Below are 21,515 nucleotides of genomic sequence, written 5' to 3' on the forward strand. Positions count from 1 at the left end.
TCAGCCAGTCTGACGTCATAACGCCGAGTCCGGAAACACAACAGTCTGTTGTCAGTTAGGATTTTTAAAGCGCTGCGGCGCGCGTTGCTAAGAAACGGACTGTGGAGCATTACTGAACGATTAATTCGGTGGATGTCGATCGATTATCGGTGAATGATCTTGTTTGTCGGTGAATAGTGATGTCTGGGAGCGGAGAGCAGAGTTTATCCCCGGATGAGCTGCGACAGAAGCTCTATCAGACCTTCAGGAGCCGCGGGCTTCTGGACGCGCTGAAGGTCCGTGTACTCAGATGATTATTATATTATCATTATTATATTCATAACGGCAACACTGGGATGTTTACTGACTTGATTTTACACAAAGACCAGAACCCGAGACCTAAACGTGTCTTCTACAGCTATCTGTGTCTCAGTCTGTCGTTCTGTCTATCATTCTATTTATATTTCTACCGTTTTATCTGTCTGTTTATCTATCTGTGATTCAATTTATCGTTATTTTTATTTGCCTGTCTATCTATCTATCTATCTATCTATCAGTCTGTCTGTTTGTCTATATACTGTATCTATCTGACTGTTTATTGTCCTATGTATCATTCAGTCTCTTGTTCTGTCCGTCGATCTATCGTTCTTCTGTCTATCTGTCTGTCTGTGTCTGGTCAGCCCAGTAACAGCCTGCTTCAGCTTCAGATGTAATCCAATCATAATCCAGCCATCATCATCATCCTCATCATCATCTCTCTGAGTGTGTCAGATCTGGAACAGGATTGAAAACACTGAAAACATTGTGTAATCAAACTCCACATGTGTATAACCTGCAGGCCTCACAGTAGCCTCCTGCAGTACAGGTTCAGTCAAGTGTTGTGTGTCTGTGGTGTGTTGTGCAGACGCAGCTGAGGAACCAGCTGATCCAGGAGCTGCAGCCAGCGGCGCTGCGGAGAGGAGACGCTCACTCAGTGTTAGTCACTGCATGCAACAGCGTGATCGTTCATCACCTGCGGAGCGTCGGCTGTGACTACACGCTCTCGGTCTTCCTCCCTGAGTGTGGAATGAGCAAAGACAAGGTGACCCACATGACTTCATACTTACTATTGTGAAGAGTAGTGCTCTTTTGCAATTCTGCTGCATGATTCCATCACCAGGCTGTTAGGAAAACGCTCATGAAAAAGTGCATTTAAATGAACATTAGGAATAAACCTCATGGAAAACCACACTAAAATGCATGATTTGACCCATTTAAACCAAGACCAGATCTTGTTTTTGTTGGACTTGTGTAGGTGTTGTCAGCCAGAGAGCTTCTGCAGCTCATGAAGATCAGCCCTCACACACCGCTGTACAGATCTCTGGTAATAAAACTGACATTTCTTCAGTGTATGTATAAATGCCTTTGAAGTAGTTAATACATTTCCCTTTTTCTGGTTCTTTCTCATTTGGGCAGGCATCGGGTGTTCAGAAGGGACAGACAGGTACAGGACGATTATACAGAACGTTTTTCCTTTGTTTCACCGTGAGATACTGACACTGCTCTCTGTGATGGAGATGAGGATGATGGATGTTGTTTTATTCCTGCAGGTTTCCTGATGAGTCTCTTCACAGAGCTCACTGAACATCACGTTTACAGAGACTGCTGCGATGCTTCAACCCAATCCACCTCTGTGTCAGCTCATAAAGAATCACTCGGTACGCCTTCGCTTCTGTCCAGACGCCATGAAAAACTCCTCAGAGTCTGAAGAACACCCAGCATTCACAAAGCTCAACTCGTCTTCATTTATTAAACATTACAGCCTTCAAAAGAATGCCAACAGTGCTCATAATAGCTTATAAGATTAAATAAATAGTGCCCATTTTAAAATACTGAGAAACCAACCATTCTTTTATGCTCACCAATGCTGCTTTTATTTGATCAAAACTAGAGTAAAACTTGTGAAATATTATTACAGTTTAAAACAGCTGTTTTCTGTGTGAATATCTGTTAAAGTGTTATTTATTTCTGTGATGTAGAGCTGTATTTTCCATCAAGGATGCATTAAATTGATCAAAAGTGAAAGTAGAGACATTTATAATGTATATATTTGGCCATATATAACAGATTTCTATATCAAATAATTTGAACTTTCTGTTGAATTCTGTGAATCCTGGAAAATAAGTTTTTCCTCAAAAATATTGGTCAGCACCGCTGTGTTCAACATTGATAATAATCAGAAATGTTTCTTGAGCAGTAAATCATCATATTTTCATGATTTGTGAAGATCATGTGACACTGAAGACTGGAGGAATGATGCTGAAAATACAGCGGAGCATCACAGAAATAAATTTTACAGTATTTTGGATCAAACAAACGCAGTCTTGCTGAGCAGAAGAGACTTCTTTCGAAAACATTAGATAAACTTTTAACTGGTTATGTGTTTGTCTTATCTCTGTGCCACTGTGTGAGGACAAATACATTATCTATAATTTTGCCATAGCTAACCCCATTAGCACAGAATTACACATTTTTTCATTCCTGCCAAAAGATGTTCATTTTTAATTCCTTTGAGTCATATTAAACCTAAGGAAAGAGTGTAACAAACTGTGTTCTTCATCTTTGTCTGTGGTGAAGTTGAGAAGCTGCAGCTGATTGACGAGGAGTATGAAGTGCTTCGACACAGAGGAGACCGCTGGGGGTCAGTCGAGGTCAAGCTGGCGGAGTACAGGAAGGAGATCCAGGAGCAAGCACAGCTGGAGCTCAAAGCTAAGGTCCGACTGCGTTTATCCCCTCATCCCCTCCAGCAGTTTCCATTGTGACAGCGCTCAAGATCTCAACAGAGCGTTTGTGCCGTCTTCATACAGCTGCAGCACTTCATGGAGGTGGAGATCACGAAGGTGAAGAGAGACGAGAAGGAGGCTTCACGGAGAGAAATCCTGGAGCTGCGGCGAGACCTGGAGAGAACGTTTGACCTGAAGTCTGAGGCTCTGATGAGCCGAGAGAAGAACGCCATCGAGAGGTTACAGAAATCACAGGAGGTACTGAGTCTCAGCTCTGTCAACCAATACACGCAAAACACAAACACATCATGACATCTCCAACGGTTCACTTGATCCAGATCGAGGAAAAGGAGATGTATGCTCAAAGACAAGCCCTGCTGAAAGAGATCGAGTCTGTGCGGAGCCGAGAGATTGAGATGAAACAGAGGACGGAGGCCTTCGACAAGTGAGTACAGCTGCTCATCTGAACCAAAACACACATGTGCTTCTTTCACTGCAGAGGAGTACCAACATTACGAAACGAAAACTAAAAATGCAATAAAAAACTACTTTTATTATTAAACTAACACTTGAATAAAAAACAAATATATGACAAGAACGCATAACACAGCGACTAAAATGTAATATGAAATGTAAAAAAAAAAAGTAATTTTAAAAAAATTTATATATAATAAATGAAACCGACACAAAAACATAAAATTACAAACCATAAAATTAAAATAAAAAGTGAAAATATAAAAATAATAATTTTACATATTGAAAAATACTCTAATAGTATAGAATTCATACTGAAATAAGACTGATATCAACTCTGATGTGTTATTATTGTTTACTAAAACTATTAAACAAATGTTTTTAGTTATTGAAATAAAGCTGATATAAAGTAAAATATAAATATTTGATGAATTTGAACTAAATGAACATTTAAAATGTTGCCTTGGCAAATAATTGAAATTATTAAACTAATAAAAAAAAAATAATTAAAAAAAATATTATTAAAAATATCATTATTATATTATATTATTATACAAAATATTAAAACAAATTAAAATCAAAATGAATTGAAAATATAATAAAGTAAAAATTAAAAAATAATTAAAAACATGATAAAATCACATAAATCTACTAAAGTTTTACCTAAATTAAATGAAAATATATTTAAAAATAGATCATTCAAAATATGAATCAATTCTATAAAAGTATATATTACTCAAATAGCACTGCTGTCACCTCTGAAGTGGAGGAAGTGTTTACTTCTGAAGCTGACAGTGTTTTTATAGGTCATGACCTTTGGTCTGAACAGATCAAGGAAGACGAAACTCCTGCATCTCTTTTGACTTGTTGACTTGAATGTTTTGTTTATAATATCATGAATATAATGTTGGATATTATAATATTAATATAGTATTTTGTGGTAATGATGCAGAAGCTGTAAGCTGCATGAGGAGAAGGTGAAGGCCATGGATGATCTTCTGAGGAGGAGAGAGCTGTCTGTGAAGACCTTGGAAGACACGTTTGAGCAGAAACTGAAGAGCGAGTTAGAGAAGTAAGTCATCAACTCCATGAATCCTGCAGGTGGCGCTCTTGTGACTCAATGATGAAAGGTCAACTGTTCAAAAGTTTGGAGCCAGTAAGATTTCTTTTTAAACAAACGAATACTTTTATTTATTACGGATGCATTGAATTTATTACAAATGACAGAAAAGACAATGTTAATGTTAAAAAATGTTACAGTTGATTTCTATTTCAAATGAATGTTGTACTTTTGAACTTTCTATTCATCAAAAATATTGTGTCTTTGCATTGTGTGTTTTTGTAAAGTAAATGAATGTACAGTTGAATCATATTCATAGATGTCATCATAATCTGTTTTAGATATCAGCTCGAGCTGAAGGAGGATTACATGAAGAGAACCGAGAAACTGACAGAAAATGAGCAAAGGATTAAAGGTCTGGGTTTAGAAAAGACAAATATAACTGCTACTGGATACAGTATTTTATTGATCTGCACTGTAAAGTTATTGTTGATGTTTTCTTCTTACATTTGCAGAAGAAGCGGTTCGTCTGCAGAAGGAATCTGCTCTTATTGATACGAAAGCAGAAGAGCATGAGAGAAGTGTATCAGAAGTTAAACGTCTGCTGGTAAAACTGCTCCCATAATCCATCTGTACTACAGTAAGAGCGCTGGAAGGTGTGCTGTCAGAAGGGAAATGATGATGTTGATGTGTGATGTAGATGGAGCTGGAGTCGTCCCGAGCGCTGGCGTCTCTTCTGACCCAACAGAACGAGCTGCTGAGCGAGAGACTGGAGAACATGAGTGACTATCCAGCGCTGAAGAGAGACGCTCAGGAGCTGCAGATGAACATCCGACTGCTGAAGGGACAGCTGGAGGACAAGCAGCAGGAGAACCAGAGACTCAGACAAGGTCCAGCTCCACTTCCTCTCTACCTTCCCATCTGTGGGCTTAGTTTCCCAGCTCTGTTCATTAGCATCATTACAGGAGCAACCCAATAATTTATCAGAACTAGGGGGGGGGGGCTAATAAATATCAGTCATCTTATTGATGCATCTTAAAAACTAATCAAAATAAATATATTTTTATATATATTTTTTTTATGAAAGAAGACTCTCCTGCTCACCAAAGCTGTATTTATTTGATCAAAAATGCTGTAAAATTGTGAAATATTTATATATTTATTATATATGTATATATATTGCTTATTCTCAAACTGTCAATCAAAATCAAGTGTGTTTATGATTTGAAAGAGATTACATTTTTATAATCGATTCCATTCATCAGTAATGTTTCGGCAGGATCGGGATGGTAAAAAGTCTTCTCGTTTCCAGACAGTTTGTTTGTCTGTCTATTCTGAGGAGGAATAAAACCAACAACAAACATTTGCAGACTAAATATGCAAAAATACGCAGAGTATGAGTTCTGGGAAAGATGCTGTTGTTGAAATCAAGTTTGAGCAGTTGAGTCTGAAATCTAACGGGGTCAAACAGGGATAACAAACACAGAAGTGGTCTGTGTGGATGTGCTCTGCTTCTTAATTTGGCCCTTTTGGCTGCAATTGTGCATTTGCTGAGAAAAAGAGGAGCGTGGGGGGGTGAAGGACAGAGGAACGCTTCAGAGTTCGGCCTGTTCAACACATCCTCTGTTCCTCTGTAGCACTGCAGGATCCTCACTGCACAAGACTCTTTCAGGCTGTTTGCATTATGAGCTTAAATTAGATGCACAAAAAAGTCAGGTTTTAGCTGTTTGTCTGAACAAAGCAAAAGTTGGATGTGTAACGTGTAACAGGTTTGTGTTTGTCGTTCAGAGCTCAGCGCGCCGTCTAAGGAGCAGCTGGCGCTGCAGGCCGAGCTCAAGAGACGGGAGACGGCACGCAAACTGGACCAGGAAGACTTTGAGACGCAGAAAAACATCTTACACACACAGCTGCAGCACGAGGTCTGTCCCAGCGGGGTCTAGAGCTTCTGATGACATCATTCCCTCAGTGAAGAAACATGTGTTGAGCTCCTGACTGGGTTTCACTTTAGATTCGATGGGGGAATCTCACTAAATCTGTCAAGAAGATGACCTTTAATTTTTCTTTTTTTAAACTTTTTCAAACTGTTATTTTTATTATTATTATTATTATCAGTACTACTACTACTAGGAGTAGTAATATTTACTCAAAAGTGTAAGAGTCAGATGAATTACAATAAAACATTGGGGGAAAATTACATATTACAATAAGTTTAAATATTTGATTGAAGTAGTAATAATAATAATAATACTATTCAGATACACAGATGTATTACAATACTGAGGATTTTGGGGAAGGTGTGCTTAATTATACAAAATAAAATAAATAAAAATTGTAATTAAACATTAAGAATATGATCTTTTAAAACAAAAAAAGAAACAAATAAGAAATCTAAATTACATCTTCAATACATAATAATAATAATAATAATAATTACTCAAAAAACAAGTATTAATAGTAAGTATTTTGCGGGAAATTATATTAATATAATATATTATTAATAACAATAACAAATTCAATTATACTTCTTATTATTAATTCTGTTATTATTATTAATTATGTTATTATAATTATTATTATTAATGAATCTGTTAATATTAGTGATAATAATAATTATTGAAACGTGAAACATTCAGATGTATCACAATAATGATAACTTTAGGGAAATGCTGGTAAAGTTGTTACTTTTTAAAATATTTTATATAAAAATTGTAATAGTAATAACAATAATTATTAATCAAAAGTGAAACATTCAAAAGCATTACAAAACAATATATTTCAGGGAGTGGGGGGTGTACAGAAATATAGATTTAATTAATGTCATTTTATTTCTTGACTGTGACTCAGATGTATTTCCAGTTCAAGTCCATTTGCTGTCTCATCTGTGTGTTTGCTGACTGATGTGGTTCTCTGTCTGTAGGTGCAGCAGTGTGTGCTGTTGAAGGCTCAGCTGATGGAGTGTGAGGAGCGGATGAAGTGGATGAACACACACACTGAAGAGCTCCAGCTCCAGCTCCAGCAGACACAACAAGGTGCAGACAGCAGGCCAGCGAGTCTGGAGAGTTTCGGAAACCTCTAGAAGGAATCTGTGAGCTCATGCTGTGTTCAGTTTAAAGTTATACGATCAGATCTCTGCTAAACTGGAGTTTCAGGGTAGGAAGTCTGACTTCAAATCTATGTGCTTTTCCAAGTTGTACTTTCCTCATATTTAGTGGAACGCAGCATCAGCCATTACATTACATGTCTGATTATTTTGTAATTTTGATGGTTGCATTGAATTAGACATTTAGCATCTTTTCATATTCTGTGAATGAATGCCTTTCATATGAATTTGCAAGCTTAAAACTTGCAAACGTGTATTTATTTCATCCAGGGTTCCCCCAGCCATCAAAAGCCTGGAAAACTGAATATACATTTCTCTAGCTATGCTTAGTAACTTAACATTTGTAAACAAATCATTATTTTTAGTAATTCTTTTCAATCGGTCATTTAAACCACTTCACAGATGTTCCTGAATGACTGAATGAATGTCATTTATGGATTAATTTGGGAATCATTTATTTTTAGTAACTTGGATTTCAAACCACCTCACAGATCATTCTAAATTATTCATTTGTGGATCATTCTTCAGTAAGTTACATTTTTGAGTAAGTTTAGTAATATAAATTCTGAGTTCGATATAAACCTAAAATCTGAAATTAAACATTTAATTTCCCAGAAACTGGATGGTAAATAAACATTATTATTCTGAATGATTCTTTATTGAATCATTCTTTTTTTAGTTTGTGTTAATACAGTAAAAAATTCAAACCAAATCGTTCTTTTTAGTAATGAATTTGTATTTCAAACGACTTCACAAATCATTTGGAATAATTATTTTGTGAATCAGTCTTTTTATTATGTTCATTTCATAGGTCATTCTGAATGATCCTTTTGTGAATATTAATGAATCATTCAAATAACTTCACAGATCATTCTGAATGATTCCAAATTAATTTTCCAGTAATCTCAAACAGGCAGGAAGGTCATGTTTGTGGGAACCCTGTTCATCATCAGTGTTTGGTGGTTTTGGCTTTCCTCTCTCTAAACTCTTTCTCTCTCCTCTCTTCTATTTGCCGTGTTCTTCTGTGATCGGAACAGCTCTAGAGAACGAGATCCTCCGCAATCCCAAGCCTTCCCTGGTAGATCGTTCTGTTCTCAGTTTGATTCCTGACAGGCTGCTTCCTCCTGACTTTTACATAGACACAGCTCTGCTCAGAAACCCCAGAGCTGCTTCTGACACTAATTTATCTGAAGCAGGGCCGGCCCTCAGGGGCCCGTGGCCTGCGAAGCGTGACTCTGAGCTGGTAAGCAGCGCTCTGGCCCGGATACGAGAGCTGGAGCAGGAGGCCGAGCGTCTGGAGGAGGCTTACAGGAGCCACCAGCACAGAGCCACTCGAGCGTCTGCTGAAGATCTCACACCTCCCAGAGTGACCTATAGAGCACAGCCCAGGGTGAGCTTCACCTCTGCAGGATGTCCTGTTGAGCAGGAATTCACCAGAACCCCTTCTCCGAGAGAGAGAAACCCGCTGAGACTCATCTCTCCTCCAGCCAGACGTCTCTCCTCCACACCGCTGAGCAACCGCGGAGCAGATACGGATCATGACACTCACGCTTTCACGCAAGGTCTGTAAAATCTGTGTTTCTGGTAGTAATACACTGGCATTTTGGAAAACTGAAAATTCCTTTTTGGTTTTTGTTGAAACTGTTTTGGAGACACTGTTAAAGTTCTGCCAACTTCAGCTTAATTATTATTCTTTTTTAAGTATAATTAAATAGGCTGTACGAGTCATTTCAAACTAAATTATACCAAACTGACATAGAAAATTTAGTTGAATCTAAATTTAACTTAAAAAAAAAATTATATGAGTCACAACATCTAGCTACTGGGGTTCCTCAGGGCTCAGTTCTTGGACCACTTATCTTCTCTGTCTACATGGCATCATTAGGTTCTGTCATTCAGAAACATGGCTTTTCATACCACTGTTATGCTGATGACACTCAACTCTACCTCTCATTCCATCCTGAAGATCCGACGGTAGCTATTTGCCTCTCAGCTTGTCTAACAGACATTTCTTACTGGATGAAGGACCATCACCTTCAACTCAACCTTGCGTGTGGTTCCATCGAACCCATCGTTTCATCACAATTTCACCATCCAGTTAGGCACATCAACCATAACTCCTTCAAAAACAGCCAAAAGCCTTGGAGTTATGATTGATGATCAGCTGACTTTCTCAGATCACATTGCTAAAAACACATCTCTTCCATCTTTATTTGACCCTCTAACTCTAGCACTCACTATTAGGATTCTGTTCTTAAAAAAAAGACTTGCACTATGTTCATTTACTAACTGCTTGTTTTCTTAAAAAAGTAAAATAAATAATGCCGTGTTCACACTGCACGATTTTAGCCCGATTTTTTACCCACCGACAAATTATGTGAAATTGCCGACAAAATCCCGAAATCGGAGGCAAATCGAAGCTCGTTCACACGAGTGGCAATCACAATCGATTCACAATCACGCTGTGTGAGAGACCAAGATACAGGGCAGAGGGAAGTTCAGGGGAGGAGTTACAGTAATATCAGTAATTTAATAGATAATATGAACAATTATATCATACAGGATAGGGCTGAAACGATTCCTCGAGTAACTCGATTACAAAAAATGATCGAGGCAAATTCCTCTGCCTCGAAGCCTGTTTTAATTTATTTTAAATCTCACGTTTGGTACTATCGCAATGATTTTTTTTTTTTATGTGACACAACTCGTTACTCGTTCACGATGCAGAAAACGCGCAGGGAATTGCGGAATCCAGTCATAAAAACGGAACTTACAGTTTAACGCATTGCACTTACATCAAATCACGATATGGACTAATATCTGTAAATATTAAGCCGGAACAGTCTATTTAAATATGAATCCTGCATGTTCTGCGTGTCTGTGTTAATCAATGGAGCAGAAGCACGTCTTCCTTTATTAACACACACTAAAGCGCACGTGACGCTCCGGTGATTTCAGCGTCTGCTCTCTCACTAAATAAAGACATGAACACATGAACAACATCTCCAGAACTGCTCTGACAGTCACTTCATGAGCATTTGACCGTTTGATTCGACACATCACATACACAGAACTGTAAAGGTACGTCAACCCGTCAAAATAAAAGTCCGGTTAAAGACTATTGTTCAGCAGAATGTACATAGCCTACTACTAAAAAAAATCAAACATTATGGTTTTTAAGGTTTAATCACACAACATTTCTTACATGTTTTATTTTTAATAGTAAATCCCCTTTGTTTACCAGAAAGTTAGGTTTGCTTAATTGTCGATAAATTAAATGAATGTTTTATGTGTTTAATGTGCATCTCAGAAAATGCTTTATTTAAAACCCCAACTGAATGGCACTTAAATGCACGTAATTCATCTGTCAACTTTCTTGTCATTGTTCACAGTACAAGCACAGACAGAGAAACAATGGGTAATAATTAAATGTTTATTTTTGATGTATGCATTGCATTCTATGCATTTAAAAAGTAAAAATATTTTTTTCTAAAAAAGGAAACTTAGTTGTTCATTTTAAGAGACCCAGGAGTCTTATTTTCTCTTGCATAATTAATATTGCACTTTAATTAAGCAAAATTTTATCCGATTACTCGATTAATCGATGGAATTTTTGGTAGAATACTCGATTACTAAAATATTCGATAGCTACAGCCCTAATACAGAAACAAGCACAAACATTTGCCTGACCAGCCACAACATCAGCATAACGTTTACTGCAATATTATTTACCTCCAACTCTCTTTCAAGAACACCCAATCCTACAGTGCCTCCATACAGTAATCCTCCAGTTATTTACCAACACAAACTAATTGGCACACAAAGTCAGAATGTAGCATGTTCATTTTAAAACCGCTTGATTCTGGAAAAGTGTGGACTGGCAAATAGTAGATGTGTAGGAAGCCTGTAAAAGCAGTGTTTGTGTGTGTTTTGTCCCAGACTCTGACAGAGCGGCGCTGGTATTCCCAGAGAGACAGATCTCACCGATCCCTGCAGGAGAAAGCCTCTGCTCCATCAGTCCTCCCAGCAGCCCCAGGATGAAGAGCACCACTCGCCACAGCCGCAGGTCACTGCTCTTACATTAGCTTTCACATTTACACCACCGCTCCTTTTTACCTTTAGAAGAGCACTTTGTAGAGCTATTCGTGTATTTGTTCAGTTACATCAACAAAAGCTTTTATACACTGCAAATGTGGAACAAAAGCTTGCATTCATAAATCAACAGAAACGTGTGATTTGTTGTAATTCTTAGAACTCCAAAAAAAAAGCATATACAGCAAATGTAAATGCAAAAAAAAAAAATTCATTTGTGGCACTTTCATTCATTTTTATATTTCACTTTAATCACAAAAGCTGTTTTCCCCCTTTTTCCCATTTTGGTGTCATTTTTGCCCCAAGCCAAGCTTAAAACGATTCTAAAAAAAAATGCAAGCAAGATTAAAATATATACATACATACAGACAGTTTAAACTGATTCACAGGAATGAGTCAAACGAATCATACTTCTCAAATGAATCAGACTTCTCAAATGAATCAGACTTCTCAAATGAATCTCAAATGAATCAGACTTCTCAAATGAATCAGACTTCTCAAATGAATCTCGAATGAATCAGACTTCTCAAATGAATCTCGAATGAATCAGACTTCTCGAATGAATCAGACTTCTCAAATGAATCTCGAATGAATCGGACTTCTCAAATGAATCTCGAATGAATCGGACTTCTCAAATGAATCTCGAATGAATCGGACTTCTCGAATGAATCGGACTTCTCAAATGAATCTCGAATGAATCAGACTTCTCGAATGAATCGGACTTCTCAAATGAATCTCGAATGAATCGGACTTCTCAAATGAATCTCGAATGAATCGGACTTCTCAAATGAATCTCGAATGAATCGGACTTCTCAAATGAACCTCGAATGAATCGGACTTCTCAAATGAATCTCGAATGAATCGGACTTCTCAAATGAATCGGACTTCTCAAATGAATCTCAAATGAATCGGACTTCTCAAATGAATCTCAAATGAATCGGACTTCTCAAATGAATCTCAAATGAATCGGACTTCTCAATTGAATCAGACTTCTCAAATGAATCTCGAATGAATCAGACTTCTCAAATGAATCTCAAATGAATCGGACTTCTCAATTGAATCAGACTTCTCAAATGAATCTCGAATGAATCAGACTTCTCAAATGAATCTCGAATGAATCAGACTTCTCGAATGAATCAGATTTCTCGAATGAATCAAACTCTCTCATACTCACAAGACAATTAAGGTCATCATTAGAAAAAGTGATGTGAAAAAGAGAAATGTGCATTAAAATGTCCTTATTTCTATTGTAATTCTCTTTGACTTCACAGTCCACCCAAGCTGCAGGAAGTCATCTCCAGTTCCTCCGAAGCGTCGTCCCCTCAGCCGGAGAAGATCACGCTTCACGATCTGACCGACCCTGTGCCACGTACACACTCCTTTCTATTACCAGTTTGTATGAGAATTACCCAGAATCCAGCAAATGTCAGAGTTTAACATGTCCTGGTAAAAGTTTGATGTCAGTAAGATGTAGAGTGGTTTTTGTAGTCTTCTGGTATGTTTGATCTGCGATGATCTGCAGAAACTAAAGTAGATCTGGTGTGTGTTCAGTGCTGTCTGTGGATCAGGAGAAACTCCAGGAGTCACACACAGGTGAGACCGTCATCTGACTGATCATGTGACTGATGCTCTTCATCTGGCCGTGTGTCATGTGTGTCGTGTGTGTCGTGCTTCAGATGAACATGACGCAGCTGAGGAGGAGGAGAGGAAGAGGAGAGAGGAGATGAGGGAGAGGGAGAGAGAGGAGCGAGAGCACGAGACCATTAAAATACAAGTACAGATTTGAAATTATGTTTGTATTTTTAGATAGTTTTCATTTTCATTTGAGTTTTGTGTGTATTTTGGTGTCATTTTGTTGTGTTGTTTTTCTCATTTGTATAACTTTTTTAAATATATCTGTATAGTTTTTAGTTTAGAATTTTTTGTTTATTTAGTATTTTATAATTTTTTTTTTACTTTAACCTAAACTAAACCAAAATGAGAAGTGTCGCCATGGCAACTAGCTGAATATAATAAGTCCATGGTTATTTCAGTTAATTTTTATTTTACTAATTCATAAGTAATTATACTTATGGTATTAGCTTTATTTCAGCTTATTTCCGCTAAATGCAAAGGCGACATTTCTCATTTTCTACAATATTTTGTTGTATTTTATTTAACTTTGGTTAATATATATATATATTTTTTTACTAATAAGTAATACCACTTTATTACTGGTTTATATATGTGTGTGTGTGTGTGTGTGTATGTAAATATATACTATATATTTTTTCAACTTTAAATTTTTTTTAACTTATTTTCATTTTAATTTTAGTTAAAAGTTTTAGTACTTTTCAAAGTTTTTATTTTATTTCTATGTAGTTTTTAAGCTTTAGTTTTAGTTTTTTGTGGTACATCAATCAAAACTAAACCAAAGTGAGAAATAAAATAGAACGGAATTTTTATGTTCTTTTTTTGTCTAATTTTCATTTAGTTTAACTGAAATAAAATATTTTTCAAAAAATGTTTTAACTTCTTTTTTTTTTTTTAAAGTGATGAATCTTTATTATTGTTATTGAAGCTATAACACGAGTTCAGGAGTCTGTTTGATCGATGATTGATAAGTCATGTGTTGTTTGATCGAATGACTCTCAGACGTCTGTTTGACTTCTGTTTCTTCGTCTGACTGGAGGATCAACATGAGGAACAAGCTGGAGACAACAGAGAGGGTACAGAGGGTCATGTGACAGTAACCAGCGCAGCGATTGGAGGAGGAGCGGAGGAGGCGGGACCAGGAGCAGCTGATGTGGCCAATCCTCTTCACAAATACATGATGATGCTCATGCAGGACAAACAGAAGCAGCAGGTACATGGACATCATTTCAGCATCACAACACACAGTTTGTCACCAGATTTGGTTTATTAAATATATTTTAGGATTACTTGTCTGTCCTTCCATCCATTTAGCATTTTTAGATATATTTGTCCTAACTGTATGTGGTTGTATTTGACTGTGTGTTGATGATCTTTCAGAGCTCAGCTCAGGAGGTGTCAGAGAAGCACAGTCAGGAGGAGTTTGAGTCTGAGAACGAGGAGCGCAGGTAACACTGTGTGTGTGTGTGTGTGTGTGTGTGTGTGTGAGAGAGTGAGAGAGAATCACTGTTCAACGAGACATGCTTTATTACAAGCCTTCCTCTGTTCTGCAGTGTTGAGCTGATATCACACCAGGAGCCAGATGACGACTTCTGGTGAACAACAACAAGTCTCCGCATCTTCACACTTTATACAGAAATCTTGAAATACTAGCTGGAAAATAATTTGTGTGAATGAGTGTTTTTATCAACTTTAATGCTTACTTGAATAAATTTTGTATCTTTTGTTAATGATCTGCTTTTGTATTTGATTCATAAGAGCTGTTCAATCACAGTAAGACTGAAAATACTATAATTACACAAATGCTGAAAATACTGACACAATGATTTGAAAGAAAGCTCAGTGAGTCTCAGAAAGTCTTTTATTCAGGTTTTATTTCTGTATAAAATACAATTGCTGGTTTGAAGGCCTGAACACACGTTCAGCGTCTCAGTTTTGGGCAGTTCGTGTGTTCACAGTTGATCAAGATTACCAGAGTTTAAAGCCTTCAAAATACATGCATAATACATGAAAACACTGTGGGAAATTAATAATAATAATAAAAAAGAAAGTCATGAAGGACTTGGGGCTTATAAAAGAGTATAATATAAACCGTTAGGACAGAATATTTTTTTCTTTTTTTTTTTAAACAGCTGTAAACACTAAGGGAATCCCCTAAAATGAATTAAAAATATTGGTAGACTATAAGGTTAAAAAGACAGTATTATACAGAATTCATCCAGTATATGAACACATTACATGGACTAAACCTCTAGGAAAACAAAGCATATTATAACATTAAAATCTGGCAAATGCTGTCTGTCCTGCTCGAGTCAAACGATGAATGAATAACAAGAGTGTGAAAAAAAAAAAAAAAGCAATTTTGTCAGTATTTACAAATGCACATTTTGTTACTGTTGTTGTATCCCTCCCAAAAAACATTACAATTATTATTATTATTTTTGCTGGTCATAGAGTTCAAATTCACACCGATGCAGTTTGAATGCACTATTAAAACAAAATAATTCATTAATCAAAATAAAATAATTAAAAAAAAGAAAATAAAGAAAGGAAAAATAAAAGCTGAGCAGAAAAAGTTGGGTAAAAGCCTCCAAATCTCACTACTTTGATACAAACAAGTATAAAGTGTTTACAATCATGGTAAGATTTGTAGTTACAAAGGATTGTATTACAATAATTACAATTGAATGAGAATTACAAACATTAATTTGCTGTTCATCTGGAGGCTTCAGTTGCTCATGTTTTGTCATTCTTCATTCACAGTACTTGTGTTGCTGATATAGTGATGTGAAGTGAGGTGTGTGCTAGTGGCCTGGACCGTAACGTGAGGTAGTGTGAAAACCTTCTGCCTGACTTGCAGTTTTGACTTTATCTCACAATTCTGGTTTTCCCCCTCACATAATGAAAAAAAAAAGGTAACTGCATTTTTTAATTTCACAATTCTGGCTGTTTTTCTCAGAATGACACATTTGGAAGTTATAAACTCATAAGAGCAAGTTTACAGCTTGCAGCTCAGACTTTATATCTACATTTTTTTTTATATTTGAGGGAATTATCTCAATTGTGAGTGAATATCGCAAGTTATACAATAATAATTGCAGGTTTTCAAATCACAATGTTTTTCTAAAAGATATTTTTTCAAGTTTTTCTCGCAATCATCACATTTTCTTAAAGTTCTGACATTTATCTCAGAAGTACGAGTTTTATGTTGAAATTCTGAGCGTTTTATAGTTTTTTTTCTTAAAAAGTCACTTTTTTTTCTCAGATGGGTTTCATTTCACTATTTCAACTTTTTCCCAAATTTTTGACCTCGGCTTTTAACTTGCAATTCTGACTATCTTGCAATTTCAACTTTTTTCTCAGAATTATGAAATATTTTGCAATTGTAAGTTGTGATTTTTCAATTTTCAATTTCTTTTTTTCAAGATTCAGTTTTTTTCTTAAGGAATTAGATCTTGCCATTTTTTTACTTGTAATTTTGACTTTATACCTTTTATATATCTGAGTTTTTATATCTCACAATTTTTACTTTTTGTCAAAAATCTGATTTATTTTTCTGAATTACAAGTGTATATTGCAAATTATAATCTCACAATTTCAAGTTTGCATCTCACAATTCTGATACAAATCTCACAATTTGTTTGTTGTTGCTACAGGAAAAAGTAATAAGAAAGGTAATGCTTTTTAATTATTTTATTTTCACAATACTGATTTTTTTCTCTTCATTGCAAGTTCATATCTCACAATTTAGAAAAACAAATTCGGAATTGCAAGAAAAAAGTCAGAATTATGAGTGAAAAAGTCCGTTTTTATCCCATATTGTAAACAAGCTTCCATCAGATGCCACTCTCTGAAACAAACATGCTAAATCTTGTTGCGTAATGTCTTCTGTTCACATACTATTTCCAGCACATATTGCACATGAACAAACCCAAACATTCAGAGAACATTCAGCCAGATTTAGTTCAGAAGGATCCTTCGATTATTTATCTTCAAAAAAAAAACAGGGAATGCTTTAAAATTTTGAGAGGATGCAAAACATGTTTATAATGCAAGTGCATATTATTTTACATAAGAATGTAACGTTAATGTCAAATAATCATGCACTTAAATTAGATTCATGTTTATGATGTTTTAAGGCAAATCTCATCTGGGTACGAACAGAATCTGATTTGCATTTACATTTAGTCATTTTGCTAACGCTTTTATCCAATACATAAAGCGATTAGCATTAGTGCAACGTTTGAGCTTGACAAAGGGCTGAGAGGAGAGCGAGAGATGTGCACAGACTGCGGTGAGTTAGTGAGTTAGGGCTGGTTAGTGGTTGGGTGGCAGAGTTAACCCTCCTTACGAGTAGGAGTTGAGGCACTCTTTGGAGCGCGACTGGATGTCCTGCAGCTCCCGCTCCTCCTTCATTTTGATGTCTTGGTACGCATGCAAGTGACTGGCGTCCTTTAGGTAGGCCCAGTTTGCAGAAAGGATCATTAGGTAATGGATCTGTAAGAGAGGGGCGAGGTGATGCCCGTCAGCAGGTCACACACACACACACACACATTATAAAGGAATAACTCATCCCTAAATGAACATATACTCACACTCAAGTCGTTTCAAACTGTGTGCTGCTTAGACAGATGCAATATATTTTTACATTTCTGTTTGAAATAAACAATAGTGAAAATGTAAAACATTTAAAGTAGTTTAACTTTTTTTTTATTAAAAACATGAAAACTTAACAATTTCAAAAATAATAAGTATTTATAAAAACTAATATAGAAAAACAATGAATCCACTTCTTATTTCAAACTTTTATAACTTTATTGAATTTCAGTTTTAGTTTATTACATCAAGTTAAAAATGAACATGTCTTGAAAACTAGCTATAATTAAACTTTATTTCATCTACAAAATGTTTCATTTTAAGTAACATAACATAATAAAGATTACGTAATACTTTAACCTGATGGACTGTAATAAAGTAACTATTACTTAAAACAAAACAAGAAAAACTAGAAATAATAAATACAAATTAATAAAAACAAAAACCAATAAAAATGACAAACACATTTTGATTTCTTTATATATTATCTTTTTAAGTTTAAGTTGTTTTGTTGTGGTTTTGAGTTAAATAACATTTATTTATTTTTCCTAGTTTTTATTATAATTTTATTTTCTTTAATTCTAATTATTTTAGTACTTCAAGTTAAACTAAATGAAAAGAAACTTTTTTTTTGTTAACTATAAAAACCCTGGTTCATACTTATCCAACTTAATAAAAGAGCTGTGATCATACAGTTTGTGATGAAAAGACAAAAATCGTTTTGTAGTAATTGTAATTCCGTGATATTTTGCTACTGATATGAAATAGTCATCATAATTTAATATTCACAGGATTTTTGAAGCAAATTCAAGGCTGAGAATGGCCTTAAAATAATACATCTCTTGAATTCACAACCAGAAAAGTAAAAAAGCATCATAACAGCTGCACATTATATTCCATGTCTTCTGAAGTCATATGATGTTTTGAGCAATAAAAGGCTGAAACTGAATTGGTTATGCACTGAGAGAGCTGTTTCTGTGTTGCAGCACAGTTAATAATAACAGCACAAGCTTTGAATCAACATTGAGTGAGTAAATGTTCATTTCCAGCCAGACTATTCCTTTAGTGTACAAACAACTACAAACCAATGGACATTAAAACATATTGAAGACAGATTGATATGCAGAGGACGCTGGGGTGTGAGGGAACGAGAGGCAAAGCAAGCTTGAGATGAGGGTTAGTATGAAAAACACACACTGAGCCCAGACGAACGCTCAATAAACACCACCGAGGATCATTTGTACACAAAGAAGGTTTATTTTTATCAAGGAACAACTACAGGCACCACAGTCCTAGAGGAATATTAAATCAATCATGTAAGATAAAGCATGCAATCTGAATGTTAAGTCAATAATGCTGGTGTAAAACAACCAAGAGTCACATTCTCAAAAAAACACTGAAGATCTGGACCTTTCTGAACATGTGCTCATCTGAGATCAGGATGAGTTTGTTTCTTCATCAGGTTTGGAGAAATGTAGCATTGCACCAGTGTCTCATCAACGGATGCTCTGCAGTGAATGGGTGCCGTCAGAATGAGAGTCTGATAAAAACATCTTAATGCTGGATGTGTTTCATCTTTTGTCTTCTCCAGATGTTAACTGATGGACTGGAGTGCTGTGGATTATTGTGATGTTTTTATCAGACTCTCATTCTGACGGCACCCATTCACTGCAGAGCATCCATTGATGAGACATTGATCCAATGCTACATTTCTCCAAATCTGATGAAGAAACAAACTCATCCTAATCTTGGATGGCATGAGGATGAGCATATTTTTATTTTTGTGTGAACTGTTCCTTTAAAACGTTTATTTCTGACTATATTAGTCACAATTAAAGCCACTGTGAAATGCATGATTTTGCATCTAGTTTTTAATAAAAGTTTAATAGAATCCTTAAAGGTTAGCGTGATTTTAAAAAGCCAGGTTTTTAAATGTCTGTATAAAATCTGTGAATAAATGCATCGACTGCCTTTCAAAAGTGAAATCATATAATCAACCCACATTTTCTCAGTGATCATGTTTGTGTTATGTAATGTTTTATTAATGATCCAATCACACATAAATCATTCCTACTGACAGATGTTTGTTTATTCATTAATAATAAAGCAGACATTGTTATGAGCAAATCATGTAATAATAAAACATGAAAGGATCTGCTGTATTGCGTGCTGATAATATAATGTAGTTTTGAATAAAATCGGATAATGCTACTTAATATTTATGTTTTAAGAATCATTAACTTGTTTTTATACGCTTTTTCCACTCTGTTGACAGTGAAAGGTCTGTATTTAAAATAGCAGTACTGTAAAACACCAGATCTAGGTTAGTTGTGAAGCTGTGCACTGAATCCTTAATACTTCACAAGAGATTAAAAATACCAACAATCTTCATAATACTGCTTCAAACAAGTGAGTAGAAATGATGAAAACAACACTGAAACTGTAAACCGCTCTGAAGGAAGAAAACACTGGAAGGCTCGCTGGCACAACTGGCAAATATATATATATATAAACTTTCCCCCAATAAAACAGATTCTAGAAGCAAAAATCACATTCATTTTCTCCATAAAGACATTAAACCTCAGAGCTCATACAGATGTGTTTTTAGATGTTTAGAAGTTATTTGCTATAATTAAAACTATAATTAAATCAGAGAATTCATTCTATATTTTATACACACCTTCAGTCAAAAGACTGGAATAATTGTGATTTTGTTTTTTATGTTTTTTAAAGATGTCTGGTGTTCAGCGAGGCTGTATTTATTTGATCAAAAATGCTGTAAAAATGGTTAAATATTTTATCATTTAAAACAGCTGTTTTCTGCGTGAATCTCTGTTAAAGTGTAATTTATTTCTGTGATGCTCCGCTGTATTTTCAGCATCATTCCTCCAGTCTTCAGTGTCACATGATCTTCAGAAATCATGAAAATATGATGATTTACTGCTCGAGAAACATTTCTGAGTATTATCAGTGTTGAACACAGTCGTGCTTTTGTGGAAAATGTGATACACTAACTTTCAAAAGTTTGGATTTAGGGATTTAACGATTAACCGTGAGCTGGTAGAAAATCGATTCAAATATGTGACGAGTCAAATCAGTTTAAACTAATCCTGATTCATTTAGGGGTAGAGTTTATATGAATGCATGTCTGAGAGGAACTTACGGTCTTTAGAAAAGTTTAGATGGTATTTTTTCTTTTCATCTTGCTTCTGTATAACACATATTAATGTTCATAAGTGCAGCGCTGCTTTGTTTACTGCAGAAATCAAGGAAAGGCTTTAAGCGCCACCTGCTGGTAGAGAGTGGATCTGCGTCTCCTTCAGCTCGTCTGCTCTTTCTGTTTCATGCAGATGTTTTTTATGTATAGTTTCACAAAACTGAAGTCAAATCATTCTGTTTTTGCTTCCAAGTTTCTACAATCTAATTTAGATTAAAAACTGCGCATGTTGCATCTATTTTGCATCTTTGATCTTGCCTCTCATGTTAAATGAAAAGAGCACAGACAAAGCCTTAGTTTGTTTATATGAAGAGATTTATTGGATTTGTGTTACTTTTTATTTGATACTTGATTTAAAGTTTAAATTTAGTTTAGTTTTTTACATTTACATTCTGTTTAGCAGAGGCTTTTATCCAAAGCCACGTACAAGTGACGACAGAAGCAATCAATAAAAGGGCAATGATATGTGCAAGTGCTATATTAGTATATTATTACAGTGTTATATTTCAATTTCACAAAGAACTGTGAAGCATTTTGTCCAAGTGATAAAAGGACACATTTCATTTATAAATTGTCTTAAATCTCTCTTTTTTTAACAGAATA

At 35.5% G+C, this 21,515-nt stretch overlaps 2 protein-coding genes and 1 long non-coding RNA gene across 4 annotated transcripts in view; 1 reads left to right on the forward strand and 2 right to left on the reverse strand.

Annotated features, from left to right (window-relative positions):
• Positions 1 to 26: 26 nt before the first annotated feature.
• Positions 27 to 14,829, forward strand: ofd1 (OFD1 centriole and centriolar satellite protein). Its single transcript, XM_059499455.1, has 22 exons — positions 27 to 275; positions 884 to 1,060; positions 1,274 to 1,342; positions 1,435 to 1,462; positions 1,569 to 1,676; positions 2,596 to 2,732; positions 2,826 to 2,999; positions 3,080 to 3,186; positions 4,168 to 4,287; positions 4,617 to 4,690; positions 4,791 to 4,882; positions 4,976 to 5,165; positions 6,064 to 6,194; positions 7,193 to 7,304; positions 8,413 to 8,937; positions 11,315 to 11,441; positions 12,739 to 12,836; positions 13,019 to 13,060; positions 13,144 to 13,241; positions 14,139 to 14,312; positions 14,480 to 14,547; positions 14,653 to 14,829. The coding sequence occupies exons 1-22, from the start codon at positions 180 to 182 to the stop codon at positions 14,696 to 14,698; spliced, it is 2,793 nt and encodes a 930-aa protein (XP_059355438.1). The 5' UTR covers positions 27 to 179; the 3' UTR covers positions 14,699 to 14,829.
• A 1,493-nt stretch (positions 14,830 to 16,322) lies between these two features.
• Positions 16,323 to 16,627, reverse strand: LOC132094812 (uncharacterized). Its single transcript, XR_009422406.1, has 2 exons — positions 16,435 to 16,627; positions 16,323 to 16,359 (listed from the first exon to the last, which is right to left on the reverse strand). It is a non-coding gene; the product is annotated as an uncharacterized LOC132094812 (long non-coding RNA).
• Positions 16,628 to 16,822: 195 nt separating this feature from the next.
• The window catches only part of gpm6bb (glycoprotein M6Bb), a 36,938-nt gene continuing 32,245 nt past the window's right edge, over positions 16,823 to 21,515 (reverse strand). Inside the window, exon 7 of one of the 2 annotated variants that reach the window (XM_059500697.1) lies at positions 16,823 to 17,596. In XM_059500697.1, the coding sequence (XP_059356680.1) occupies positions 17,447 to 17,596 (150 nt within the window). In that variant the 3' untranslated portion in view covers positions 16,823 to 17,446. The remainder of the gene's footprint in view (positions 17,597 to 21,515) is intronic. The other variant, XM_059500698.1, reaches the window with a different exon arrangement.

The sequence above is a fragment of the Carassius carassius genome, chromosome 19 (genome assembly GCF_963082965.1).
Source record: "Carassius carassius chromosome 19, fCarCar2.1, whole genome shotgun sequence".
In the NCBI taxonomy this organism is placed as follows: domain Eukaryota; kingdom Metazoa; phylum Chordata; class Actinopteri; order Cypriniformes; family Cyprinidae; genus Carassius; species Carassius carassius.

Excerpts from the sequence above, each read along its gene's own strand:
- ofd1 (XM_059499455.1), top strand. The coding sequence starts at position 180 with ATGTCTGGGAGCGGAGAGCAGAGTTTATCCCCGGATGAGCTGCGACAG. Across the intron at positions 1,677-2,595 it reads AGCTCATAAAGAATCACTCG|TTGAGAAGCTGCAGCTGATT; the intron begins GTACGCCTTCGC and ends TCTGTGGTGAAG. Across the intron at positions 12,837-13,018 it reads TCTGACCGACCCTGTGCCAC|TGCTGTCTGTGGATCAGGAG; the intron begins GTACACACTCCT and ends GTGTGTGTTCAG.